The sequence below is a fragment of the Nicotiana attenuata genome, chromosome 9 (assembly GCF_001879085.1).
Source record: "Nicotiana attenuata strain UT chromosome 9, NIATTr2, whole genome shotgun sequence".
NCBI classification, from domain to species: Eukaryota; Viridiplantae; Streptophyta; class Magnoliopsida; order Solanales; family Solanaceae; genus Nicotiana; species Nicotiana attenuata.
Window position 1 is genome coordinate 43527416 of NC_031997.1, and position 14151 is coordinate 43541566.

Below are 14151 nucleotides of genomic sequence, written 5' to 3' on the forward strand. Positions count from 1 at the left end.
CCGAAAATAATTATATATTCGGGCTCGTGGGTGAATGGGTGATCAGGTTTTGGTTCGAACCTCGTGTTTTGACCAAGCGGGCCCAGGGTCAATTTTTGGATTTTTGGGAAGAATGGTTAGAAAGCTATAATTAAGCATTGGACTTGACTTGTTTAGCATTTATTGATGTTATTAAGTCGATCATGTCTAGATATAATTGATTTGGAGCCAAATTCAAAAGGAAAAGCGGTGTTTTAGGCTTGAGTTGGCTGTGGAAGTTCGAGGTAAGTGTTTGGTCTAACCTTAGCTTGAGGGATTAGGAGTTGAGTCCTATTTTCTATGTGGTAATTGTTGAGTACGACGTATAGGCATGGTGACGAGTATCTATACGTTGGTGTCTAGCATGCTCGTGGGTCTTATATTGTGATTTTCATGACTTCGTTGTATCTTCCATGTCTTGGTGATGGTTTCTACATGTTGTGTAAAGTTTGTGGAAGGAATTGTGACCTATGAACATTTAAGGAGCGTTGGCATTGTGTAACAAATTGTGAAAGTGTAAGTGATAATTGAATCTCTAGAGCATTGGCTCGAGTTACGAAGTGAATTGTGAAGTAAAAGTGAGAAAGAAAAGAAGTTATTATGTTGACACCCTTGCCGGGCTATTGTTGATTTATTGGTTATCTCCCTTGCCGGGATGTTGATATTACTGATGTTATTTCCTTGCCGGGACTTATTTGTTGAATTGTTGCTCCCTTCCCGGGGTCTTTACTACAATTTCATTTATTCCCTTACCCTATTGCTTGTGATTGTTGTTTGGGTAAGGAGGAGTGTTAAAGCACGAAGGGTGATGCCGTGCCGCACGATGTACCATTCCGTGCCTATTATATTGATTTCATGGTGAGGAAAGAGTGTAAAGCACGAAGGGTGATGCCGTGCCGCACGATGTACCATTCCGTGCCTATTATATTGATTCTTATGGTGAGGACGAGAGTAAAAGCACGAAGGGTGATGTCGTGCACTTCTCCTTGATTTCCCTGACCCTTGCTGATAATTGAGTTACGTTGTCATTTACGTTTATTTACTGATTTTCTGTTGTTACTTGACTTTATTTCGAGGTTATAGATTCCCTTACCATATTTGCCTTGTGATTGTTGTTTGGGTGAGGAAGAGCGTAAAGCACGAAGGGTGATGCCGTGTATTGTTTTGGTGAGAGAGAGTAAAAGCACGAAGGGTGATGTCGTGCACTTGTCTTTGATTTCCTAATTTTTATTGATAACTTTGTTACGGTTTCTCTACACTAAATTGCTGGCTTCCTGTTGATACTTGTTGTACCCCGCAACATGATTTCCCCTTCCTATTTTCATTTAAACGGTGGTAATCCTCATATTTATGTGTTGCTCTTCTGTTACTATTCGGTGTTTCCCGCAGCATGTTTTCCCCCTTCAATACTTGACTGTATATGACTGGTTCTTTCTGTACTTCTTTTCTGCTGTATATAGTTAAATTGCACAGGTTTATTTGGTAGTCTGGTCCTAGCCTCGTTACTACTTCGCCGAGGTTAGGCTAGGCACTTACCAGCACATGGGGTCGCTTGTGCTGATACTACACTCTGCACTCTTTTGTGCAGACCCCAGTGTTGTAGACTTCGGACCGCAGTGGGATTGCTGATTCTTGCTCATCAGGCGACCCGAGGTAGTCCTGCAGGCGTCCGCAGGCCTTGGCGTCTCCTTCCACCTACTATCCCTGTTTCTTTTCTTACATTTCAAGAGACAGTGTTGTATATATTTCTTTCAGACCTTTAATTGTAGTATTCTTAGACCGTCTGTTAAACTGTGACACCAGTCCTGGGTAGTCGAGACTCAAACAGTTAAATTGGATTCATGTTCAGCTAGCTTATTGCTTTTTCTTCCGCTTATGTTAAATTCCGCTGTTTAAATGTTATCATTTCGCAATTGTTAATGAATATAAAATGGGTAAAAAGGTAAATTGTTCACATAATTGGCTTGCCTAGCTCACATTAGTAGGCGCCATCACGATTTCCGAGGGTGAAAAATTCGGGTCGTGACAATCTATTGACCAAATAACAAGCTGTATTGATTGCTTCAGCCCAAAAATCTTTGCTAACACATGAGTGTGAAAGCATGCTTCGTGCCCTATCACAAAGTGTTCTATTCATACATTCTGCAACACCATTTTGTTGTATTGTTCCGACACAAGTGCGGTGTCTCACTATGCCCTCCCTGCTGCAGAAATTATCGAACTCGGAATTGCAAAATTCCAACCCATTGTCAGTTCGAAGACGCTTAACTTTTCTTTCCGTTTACCTCTCAACCATAGTCTTCCAATTAACAAATGTCGAAAATGCCTCATCTTTTGTTTTCAGAAATTACACCCACACCATCCTTGAGTAATCATCAACCAAAGTCATAAAATACCTAGCACCACTCTTGGAGGGAACTCTGTTTGGACCCCACAAGTCAGAGTGTATATAATCTAACTTGTCTCTGGTCTTGTGCTCGGCTTTCTTGATGAACTTTACCCTTGTCTATTTACCAAACATACAATGCTCACAAAAACTTAAAACTTGATTTTTGTACCCATTCAGTAAATTCTGCTTACTCAAAAAAGACAATCCATTATCACTCATATGGCCAAGTCGCAAGTACCACAACTGAGATTGATTCAGATCACTTTTCCTAGAAGCTACAGCAGCTTCCCCTTCAACTACACTGGCCTGAAGATGATACAATTTATAATGTAGTTTACCCTTCATGAGTACCATGAAGCCTTTACACACTTTAAGTATTCCATTCTCGGAGTGAAATTTATTCCCTTGATCATCTAAAGTCGAAAGAGAAATCAAATTTCTCTTTATCCGAGGAACATGCCAACACTCAATATTTCTGATAATTCCGTCGAACATTCTCAATTTGATGTTACCAACCCCCTCTACTGGTAATGGATTATCATCTCCCATATAGACAGTCCTACTCATTTGTTTGTAAGTTGCAAACTAATTCTTGTCTGGACACATGTGGAAAGTAGCACCAGAATCAAGAACCCAAGAATTTTGCCCATGACTAGAACTCACAGCACAAACTTCCCCTACATAGTCGCTATCATCAAAATTATTGCCAGTGTCAACAATATTTGCCGAATTATCCATTTTCTGCTTCCCTCTTTTCTCCTTTAGCTTAGGACAATCTCTCTTATAGTGACCTTGCTCCCCGCACTCATAACAGTGTTGCTTCCTTGCTCTAGACTTTGATCTTACGGTTGACTTTTTCTGTTAAAGTCCTTTTGTTGTGTTCTTCCTCTAATCATAAGACCCTCGCCCTCAATTCTGCTGTCTGGAAAGCTCTTTTTCAACTCTTTAGATTTTAGTGCATTACTAACATCTTCTAGTGAAATGTTGTCTTTCCCATATAGCAGTGTATTGGCAAAAGTATCATAAGACTGTGGTAAAGTACATAACACAATCAAGGCCTGATCCTCGCTCTCAGTTTTGATATCCACATTCTTTAGGACCATTATAATTGGATTAAACTCATCAAGGTGAGTTTTAACAGGTATACATTCGTTCATACGGAGATTGTATAACCTCTTTTTCAGGTAGAGGCGGTTTATCAGCAATTTCTTAGAATACAGATCTTCCAGCTTCTTCCATGCCGTTGCTGCAGAAGTTTCTTCAGCAATTTCCCGAGGAACGCTATCTGTAACACTCATGAAGATCGCACTCAAAGCCCTCTCCTTCAGGTCTTCCTTCTTTGTCTCTTTCATATCTTCAGGAAAATCCTCATCAATTGCTTTCCATAATCCTTGTAACACCAGGGACGATTTCATCCTAATCTTCCATAGACTGAAACTAGAACCTCCGTCAAATTTCTCTACTTCGTACTTTGTTGAAGATGATGAAGACATCTTAATCCTAGATTATATGGAGAAACCCGAACCTTGCTCTGATACCAATTTTTGCGGAATATCGTGGGTTAACTAGCACACAATCACACACAAAGCAAATAGAGAAGAAAAATCAACACAGGGATTTAACGAGGTTCGGCTAGGCCTAATCCTCGGGGTAAAAGCAAAGAGAGTTTTCCAGTATGAATAGAAGAAAAACACCATACAATCTTTAGAATCCCCAACTACAACCCCTATATAGAGATCTCAAAAGGTCCCAAACATATATGAGAAAGGTTTCCCAATTTGACAAGGACTATAGGTTTTCCTTTCCCAAATCTATTAGGACAATGGGTTTTCCTAAACCTATAGGAACTATGAATTTCTTAAAAATACAAGGAATTAATTCAAGCCACAAATAACAATTAGATTCTAAGTGATATTTGAGGGCGAAAGATAAAAGTGGTTATAAGTTTGGAACAAGTAAACAAAGTGCCCCAATTATGTGCAATAAATAAAGAATATTTTCTATGGAATGCCCAAACTCGTGTATAATCTTGTTGGCTTTTCCTTTTGGATTTTCCATTTTCTTTGTCGCTTGGATAAGATCCATTTCTTTTTCCCTTAAAAAATAGAACAAGGAAAACCTTGGTAGACAATAAGCGGACGAACCTTTAGGACTTTTGTGGGTACAGTATTCCAAATTTCAGCAGCCACTACATGCCTTTGAATTCAATTATTTCCGTTCTCAATTATTGAAATTGAACCCAAGATAGTTGCTCTTAAAATTTTATCCTTGATCCCAAAATACAATAAATTATTGTTATCATTTTGGGATTCTCTTTTCCTTTTTCTTGTACAGATTGGGACAAAATCAATTGGGAATTATCACGAGAGAGAAAAGGCAAACACAATTATCTGAAATAAAGTTGGTTCTACCATAGAAGCTGGCACTACTTTGGGCATTCAAGCACTACACTTGGTATTATAATATTATTCAAAATACGATTGAACCAAGAAAGTATTATTCTATCTATGTACCTATCCTTTGCGTGATTTTTATTCTCTGTAGAAAAGGTTACATAAATTATTTTAGTGTTTATAAAGTAGTAATAAAACAGTTTATCATTTCTTTTACTTTTGCAGGGATGGGAAAGAAGTATTACTTTCAAATGATTTAGTCCTATTCAGATAATTAGTCATTAAATGAGGAAAAATTCTGTATGTGGATTTTGGGATAATTAAACAGGAATTGTCTTTTTTTTTTGGTCTAGTAAATTATTTTAGATGTTCGTAATGGCAAAAAGAAATGAAAAACGGGATCTAGCCCAAGTTTGTCAAAATTCAATTGTTGAATTTAGTATATAAAAATAATGGAGAATAGAAATTTCAATGAATTTGACAGCAGGTTATAAATATTTTTGCCTTCATATGCAGCCACTAGATCAAGACTTCTTCTTCTTCAATATAGATATATAATTCTTTTTCATCGACATATACATAGTTATGACACGTTATTTCTACTTTCCTTAAATAATCGTGGTCATTTCTGTAGTCATACACAAATTAATCTTCAAGATCAAATACACAGCTCCATCATGGTTAATTATTGTTAAATCACTTTACCATAATAAGTTAATTTAATTTGGTTTGAAATATTTAATTCGGATAAATTTTTATCGTGCCTTCCGTAGAAAATATCTTTATTTTCCTGAAAACTTACAACTTCAAATCCAACAATGAATTGAACAGAAGAAAATTCATTTAATACGTTAAATCCATGAAATTAAGACCCAATACAAAGCGTATCAGGTGATATCTGTTGGTAAGGAAAATGGATTTCAGAGTGGAAACAAAACGGGTCCCTCCAATAAATACATTGATTAAACTAATATTGTGTTTATCTAACTTGGGGCCCTAATTTCTCTATACTTTGCTATAAAAGTTTACATAATGGAGTATAAAAAAGTAGTATTGGACTTAAGTTGAAAATGACATTTGGAATTTAAAATTACGTTTGGACATGCATTTCACTTGAAATTTTTTTGAAAATTTTGAAAAAGTGATCAAAACTACTTTTGATTTTTGAAAAACTCATTTTCGAAAAATTTTCAAAACCTTGCCAAAATTTCATGAACAAATATATCTTTTTGAAAAAATATTCGAAAAAAAGAGAGAAAATATCTATGGACAAACGGGTCCGTGATATGAAATTCCAAATGTTCGTCCTCTACTTTATATTCTCAGTTTGAGCAACAGCTCGGCTTTTTGCTAGTACTCCATTATTAGCTAGCCCAACCCTTCATTTGATGAAGCTCATTAGCTCAGCTCTAAGCTGGTTAGCCCACACGTTGACACTTAATTTTCTTAAAGCAATTTATTCGAATTTGGAAAAATATACACAAGTAAAAAAACATTTTTGTGTTCCTTCAGGTTTAGCATAAGTTAAGTTTTAAGATTTTATTTTTATTTAACTAATTTTGTCTCTTATTCTTCTTAGTATTTAGCATTAGCCCAGAGGGCTGACCGAAATGCCTCTACCTTAAGGGGTCGTTTGGTACGATGGATAAACAAAATAATCCTGGGATAAAAATTTAGTACCGCTTTATCTCTAGTTTGGTTAATAATTCTGGAATAAATTATCACTAGATTAAAAATAATATTGGGATAAATTATATCTGTCAGAAGGTGCAATAGTAATCCGAAAATAAATTATCCCGAGACAAAGCAATAAATTTGACAAACCCAAATTAATACAACGTTAAATTAAGGTACTTTTGTTTCATAGCTTAGTATGTCGGGGCATAGACCAATATAATCATGGATGGCACTTCGTGCGAATTTAATGCTCGGCTGTAGTCTGCACCTTATCCGTCGATCTTTTTGGTTTGTCCTTTTGGTTATATAAAATGATTTCATATTCTAACCTACCGTTTGATTAAAATAAATGATCTTAATATACTTGTGTATTATTAATTACTAATCCCCTACGAAATGATTATATAACTAAAATAATATTTTATGATGGAGTACAAAACCAAATCTCCCTTTCATATGTTTCCATTGTTTAAGACTACATTAGTATTCACTCCGTCCTAATTCATGTGATATAGTTTGAATTTTGAGAGTCAAACTTCTTAGTTTTGATCGCGAAATCAGACATAGTTCCTAAGTTTTTTGAAATAAATTTTACGTATTTGAAAACTACATAAAAAATATTATATGACACAATAATTAATAATTTAAAATATTTAAAAGCATATGAAAAAATAACAGTTAAAACAACTTGTTTGACTCTCGAAATTAGAAATTCATCGCATAAATTGTGACAGAAAGAGTATAACATAGTAATAGGAAACTTCTACGATTCTTACCCAGTACCCATAATTGGTTGCTTTTTGGTCATAGCAATAGGAAACTCTACCTATATTGTATTTACTTTGATGCAGCAGTGGACTAGCTTTCTGTACGAACCCAAAAAATGAGGAAGAATCTTTACACTATTGTCCGAACTAGGTTTGCTCTTGTACATTATCATTGATGTTTTTCTAGCAATAAATACTACTCCACTACCAGTATAAAGTTAAATTGATTGTACTAATTCTATATGGAAAATTTTGTATTTAAAGAGTTAAGTTTTTAGTTCTAAGATAGTTAAAGAAGAATGAAAATTTCAAAAGAGTTACTCCATTTGTTTCAATTTATGTATCTTACTTTTCTTTTTAGTTTATATTTAACATCTCATATGATAAATAAAAAAGAAAACTAATTGCTCCTCCGTCAAATAACAACACCGATAATTCTACCTTAGTCCCGTGCAAAATGTCTGTGCACTTAATTTCACCCGCTAGCACACGATTTCTGTCTAACTTTAATGAGATTATCACACAAATAGTCGGCCGCATTCGATGTTGACTTTTTCTAGCCGGTATACATAGATTATATATTGATTAAACACAATTATGCATATCTTTTATATATATATATATATATATATGTCGACTATTTTTAGTTTAAGAGATTAGGTGGGCGTCAATTTGGATTAATTCTTCAACTTTTAATAAGTTGTCATGCGCGCTTAAAAGACGCGAGCATCGAAATCTTAGGTATTAGTGTACAAATTCACAGTTCTCTTTTGACAATTAAAGCGTAACGGCTGGTTTTCTAATAATAAAGAAAAGGAAAGAAAGTATGAGAGCCGACGAAAGATTACAGGAGATTGGTTTGATGGAGATAGAAATGTAACACAAGTGAAACTTAATTTATGACACGACAAACTTAATTCCCATCAAATTCGATCCTATGAACGGAAGCACTGGAGGTGAATCAGTATTAATTAGCCTTCATTTTGTCTGGCTCAATTAATACGTACTGGGGGGCATTTCGTTAAAATAATACACGTTGCATGTGCATGTAAACTTAATGGTTCACACAGTCTTAGGCCTGTACAGATTGTAGCTTGGGCAGCTTCTCTTCTTTAGCTGCTGCAGATGCATTTTCATGCAAACTTGAAACCAATTTACTAAGCTTCATAATGTCAATTTTCTGTTCTTCAGTTAGTTCTGAAAGCTTCTTATTATCATCCAAGATTATGACATGATTTTGTAGCTCAGGAAGATTATGCTCCTTAAGGATGTGCTTCTCTTTCTTGTTGTATATTACATATAGCACAATTTGGAGAATACCAAAGATGAATCCCAATATGTTTGGAGCCTATAAAACATAAAAAAGAAAGTACGAGTAAGAACACAGATGCAAGTAATTAAAGAAGTGGTATCTATGATGAGCTTGACCATATTACTTACGGCAATGTTAATGTCTTTTAGAAGAAGACCATAGAAGAACCACATCACTGCACTTAATGTAAGAAACACTGATAGGAGTAATGGCATGTATTCCACACTCTTTGTTTTTATAACTTTTCTCTGCATGAAATGATCAACCAAAATGAGCGCAGTCTTCGTGTAAAGAATTTTTACACTCTTATGTTATAAGTGTATATAAGTTAAATCTTGAATAAAGAGATCAGAACTAGTAATTTTCAAGCTTACCACTATGCATAATGGCGCGACAAACACGCATAAGGAGAAAACGAGGCAAACCCATCCAACCACTTGTCCACGAGCGACACCTTTGAATAGAAACTGAGCAATGAGGATTATTGCACCAAATCCACCAACCACTGTTAAAAGAAGCATCTTCACTGTTTGGATCTGCATTTATAAGAATGTGACAAATTATTCCTTTTCTTTCTTCATATTAAAGAAAGAGAAAAAATACTCTTGAAAACTTACTCTGGCTTTCTTTGGTGCATAGAAAAGGTAAAAGCCAACGTAGATAGTTTCAATGAAGACTCCAAAGGAGTTTATAGTGATAAGAAGGGTCGTGTTGGTCTTGAGAAATGCATAGTATATCCAAAGCATGGAACTGAATAGAGCAATCACATACGGAATTGATTGATAGCCTTCAGTTGATTTCTTCTTGTAAATTTTATAAAATGTAGGTCTACAAGTGAACAAGTATGCAATTAATTAAATGGCTTTAACTCTAGTAAAAACACCTCGTATAAAGTGAGTACGAATTAATATGGGTAATAAATAACTTACAATGGAGACAGGAAAACAATAAACGAGACAATATTTCCTGCAAGATAGAAAATTCAAGGGGTCAACAAAAGAAATTCTTGATAAACTAATGATTAATTGGGAGAGATAAAATTCCCACAAAGATCCATGCAATGATTAAATTTTGTACGCTAATGATTGAGGATACGTCAGTACGATGAAATGATTAGTTGACACTTCCACTAAGATATTGTATAGTTTTGTCATTAATAATTGTTATTGGCCCACTGTTGACCAACATCTATTTCCTGACTTTAATGTACAAATTAAAAGGAAGAAAGAATAAGAAGCGAGAATGCCAATATTAGTGGTGTCAAAATTGGCCAGAGAAACATGACTCGCCAAACCCGTCAATCCATCTTGACTCAATCCATATCCATCCATCTAAAGTTGGGTTGATTTTTAATCCAAATTGATCCATAAATAAGTTTGATAAAATATTTTTAAAATAATTTTTTTGCTTGATATGTTATATATGATCATAGCAAAAAAAAGGTTTTATTTAATAATTAAATAATTCATAAGAAAATAACACATACTATTAGTTAAGTTTGATAAGAGTTGGACAAGTTCAACTATACTCCAAATTTTAGCCCATCTCAGTTCAAGTAACTCTTGGGCGGGTCAATGATCCCCCTTCCCTCTCCCCTATTTATTAACTCACCTTATTTTGACTCACCCAAAATCGGCCCAACCCACCTATTTAACACCTATTTAGCACCCCTAAACATTATCACCAAAAGTTAATACGGATACCGAAGGAACAAGAAAAAGTGATTTACCAAGGACCCCAAAAGCAAATGCCCAGTGACCAGAAATAGCCATCTCTTTGTTTTTACTTGAAAATTCCTCTCTTTGCTAATCTCTCACTCACAAACAATTGCAAGACTTGCTATTTTGATTGACAATGAAATGAAGAGTGCTTAGTTCACATATTTATATAGCAACACTAGAAGTATACAATATTAGTCTTAGAGTTCTCCATTTTGTATGTATTTTTTTTTTCAGTTAGTGCTCTATTTGGTTTAATTCAATTTCTATGTACAAAACAACGCACCTTTTGATCAGTTAACCTTTTTAGTATATGATGGGTTCGATATAAACATATTGCCCTTTTGTTATGTCATCGTCCTATCCATTGTGCACTAAAGCGTCCACCTCAAGCACTAGAATTTTGAAAGGGGTTTAATTTGTTTCTCATTTATTTTTGTATATTAATGTGCTCCTAATCAGCAAAAAATCAATCAACAAATAACGGAGGAGCCTATAAATGTTTGCCAGTTGGCATCAACAATAGATATGCATTCTGGCTCTAATATATTGGTAATAAAAATTATCAATTTGGTAGAGTGGCTGATGAATGCCATCGGATATGCAGCATATCTGAAACGTTCATCTGAAACCAATCCTTTCGACACAGAACATATATTTATATGTAAAATCTAATTAATTTGCAATAAATAGTAAATATAAACCATAATAGTAAAATTTAATGGGTTCAATGTTAAAAGTTGAACTCGTATGCTTTTCTACTTATATGTGAAGGCTTCAATAAAGACTACATTGAGGTATCGTGAGATTTTTCTCTTTGACGACTACTCATCATATTATATTAGTATAACTAGAAATATATTTCCATGTTTTTCTCCCTATCAACTCGATGTTAATCATCTGCTTTGCTTCAAGCTGTTACTATTAGTTTATATAATATTCAGAAAAATTCAATTTTGTTAAATTCAAGTGATATTTGAGGGCGAAGAATATTTTCTTAGGATGCCAAAACTCGGGTATATTCTTGTTGGGTTTTCCTTTTGGATTTTCCATTTTCTTTGTCGCTTGGATAAGATCTATTTCTTTTTCCCTTTAAAAATAGAATAAGGAAAACCGTGGTAGACAATAAGAGGACGAACCTTTAGGATTTTTGTGGGTACAGTATTCTAAATTTCAGCAGCCACTACATACCTTTGAATTCAATTATGTCCGTTCTCAATAATTGAAATTGAACCCCAGATAGTTGCTCTTAAAATTTTATCCTTAACCCCAAAAATACAATAAATTATTGTTATCATTTTTAGGGTCGATCTCTTTTTCTTTTTTCCTGTACAGATTGGGACAAAATCAATCGGGAATTATCTGAAATAAAGTTGGTTCTACCATAGAAGCTGGCACTACTTTGGGCGTTCAAGCACTACACTTGGTATTATAATATTATTCCATACGATTGGACCAAGAAAATATTATTCTATTTACGTACCTATCGTTTGCATGATTTTTATTCTCTGTAGAAAAGGTTACACAAATTATTTTAGTGTTTATAAAGCAGTAATAAAACAGTTTATCATTTCTTTTACTTTTGCAGGGATGGAAAAGAAGTATTACTTTCAAATGATTTAGTCCTATTCAGATAATTAGTCATTACATGAGGAAATATTCTGTATGTGGATTTTGGGATAATTAAACAGGAATTGTTTTTTTTTTTTTTTGGTCTAGTAAATTATTTTAGATGTTCGTAATGGCAAAAAGAAATAAAAAACGGGATCTAGCCCAAGTTTGTCAAAATTCAATTGTTGAATTTAATATATAAAAATAATGGAGAAATGAAATTTCAATGAATTTGACAGCAGGTTATAAATATTTTTGCCTTCATATGCAGCCACCAGATCAAGACTTCTTCTTCATCAATATAGATATATAATATTTTTCATCGACATATATATAGTTATGACACAATATTTCTACTTTCATTAAATAATCATGATCATTTCTTTAGTCATACACAAATTAATCTTCAAGATAATTAATCAAATATACAGCTCCATCCTGGTTAATTATTGTTAAATCACTTAACCATAATAAGTTAATTTAATTTGGTTTGAAATATTTAATTCGGATAAATTTTTATCGTGCCTTCCGTAGGAAATATCTTTATTTTCCTGAAAACTTACAACTTCAAATCCCAGAAGAAAATTCATTTAATACGTTAAATCCATGAAATTAAGACCCAATACAATGCGGATCAGGTGATATCTGTTGTTAAGGAGAATGGATTTCAAAGTGGAAACAAAACGGGTCCCTCCAATAAATACATTGATTAAAGTAATATTGTGTTTATCTAACTTGGGGCCCTAATTTCTCAATACTTTGCTATAAAAGGTTACATAATGGAGTATAATTTTTGAAAAATAGTATTGGAGTTAAGTTGAAAATGACATTTGAAATTTGAAATTATGTTTGGGCATGCATTTCACTTGAAAAATTTCTGAAAAAGTGATCAAAACTATTTTTTGATTTTTGAAAAACTCATTTTCAAAAAAATTCCACAAATTTACAAAATTTCATGAACAAATATATTTATTTTTTTTAAAAAAGGAGAGAAAATATCTATGGACAAACGGGTCCGTAATATGAAATTCCAAATGTTCGTCCTCTATTTTATATTATCAGTTTGAGCAACAGCTCGGCTCTTTGCTATTCCATTCTTAGCTAGCGTTTGGACATAGATTTAGGTGAAACTTGAAAAAATAATTTTTGAAGTAGTTTTGAAAAATAATTTTTGGAAGTTGAAATTATGTTTGGACAAAATCTACCCTAAACTAGATTTTGGGAACTTGAAAAATCATTTCAGAAATTTTTCAAAAATAGATAATTAATATATGAACAAACAATGTTTTAAAAAAAAGATTTGAAAAAATGTTGCCAAAATGTATGGCCAAATGGGGCCTTAGCTAGCTCAACCCTTAAGTTGAGAGTATTTTATGTCATATTTAAAATAAAAATTATTGCACGTTATCCACTAAAACTTCTATAATAGTAAATTTTAAATAAATCTTTCATTTAAAAAGTATTTATTTATTAACTTTTGTTATGTCTTTATTATATAATAGTCCATAATTTTTTTATAACTATTTTCCTAAATATTATTTTTTTCACGTTTACGAGATACAATACTTATTAATTTAATAGCTCAGTATTAGCTAGGGCAACTATTTACAAATAATTAATTCTCATGGTATAGTATGGTGAATTATGTGTCACTTTATTAACTTGTTGAAACTTAAAAATAAATGATGCTAGAGAATTATATTTAAATTGTGAATTATGTTTTTATATAAATTCTCTTTCAAATAGCAAGCATATTAAATAAGTGGAGTATTTTTAATAAAATATCAAATTATAATATCGAAATTCTTTCAAGATTCATTACTCATTAAGAGATACATATAAGATTTCGTATCGAATATATTACTTTTGATGTTTGAGCTAATAACGAATTTGCAGCTAATTTGCATATTATATATATGTCATACTTTTTGTATTATTTGTAATCGAATTATAATTTATAAGTATTTTAAATAGATTAGTTGTTATATTTTTGTGATTTTAACGTAACTTTTATAATTATTTTTTATTTTATAATATCTTAGTTAAGATCCGTGGGACTTACGCCCCATGTCGCAGGGCTTACGCCTCGCCTTGTTAGAGTAAAACACCTCGCCCCACGCCCCCGCCTTTTAAAACATTCATATGAAGAGTAAAACTAGACCGCTACTTCGATAAAACAACATTAAATTAAGGTACTTTTGTTTCATAGCTTAGTATATCGCAGCATAGATTCTCCTAATTTTCAATACTATAAAATAAAAATTCA

The 14151-nt window shown here is 33.2% G+C and overlaps 1 protein-coding gene across 1 annotated transcript; it reads right to left on the minus strand.

The window, feature by feature from the left end:
- LOC109232799 (bidirectional sugar transporter SWEET11-like) lies at nucleotides 8084-10446 on the minus strand. Its single transcript, XM_019398524.1, has 6 exons — nucleotides 10286-10446; nucleotides 9486-9522; nucleotides 9174-9384; nucleotides 8931-9092; nucleotides 8685-8804; nucleotides 8084-8592 (listed from the first exon to the last, which is right to left on the minus strand). The coding sequence occupies exons 1-6, from the start codon at nucleotides 10326-10328 to the stop codon at nucleotides 8317-8319; spliced, it is 849 nt and encodes a 282-aa protein (XP_019254069.1). The 5' UTR covers nucleotides 10329-10446; the 3' UTR covers nucleotides 8084-8316.

What these genes read in the sequence shown, in the direction of transcription:
- LOC109232799 (XM_019398524.1), bottom strand. Translation starts at nt 10,328, where the DNA reads ATGGCTATTTCTGGTCACTGGGCATTTGCTTTTGGGGTCCTTG. An exon ending in ATTGTTTTCCTGTCTCCATT is followed by an intron (nt 9,385 to 9,485) that starts GTAAGTTATTTA and finishes GTTCACTTGTAG; the next exon opens with ACCTACATTTTATAAAATTT. An exon ending in ATGCACCAAAGAAAGCCAGA is followed by an intron (nt 9,093 to 9,173) that starts GTAAGTTTTCAA and finishes TTATAAATGCAG; the next exon opens with ATCCAAACAGTGAAGATGCT.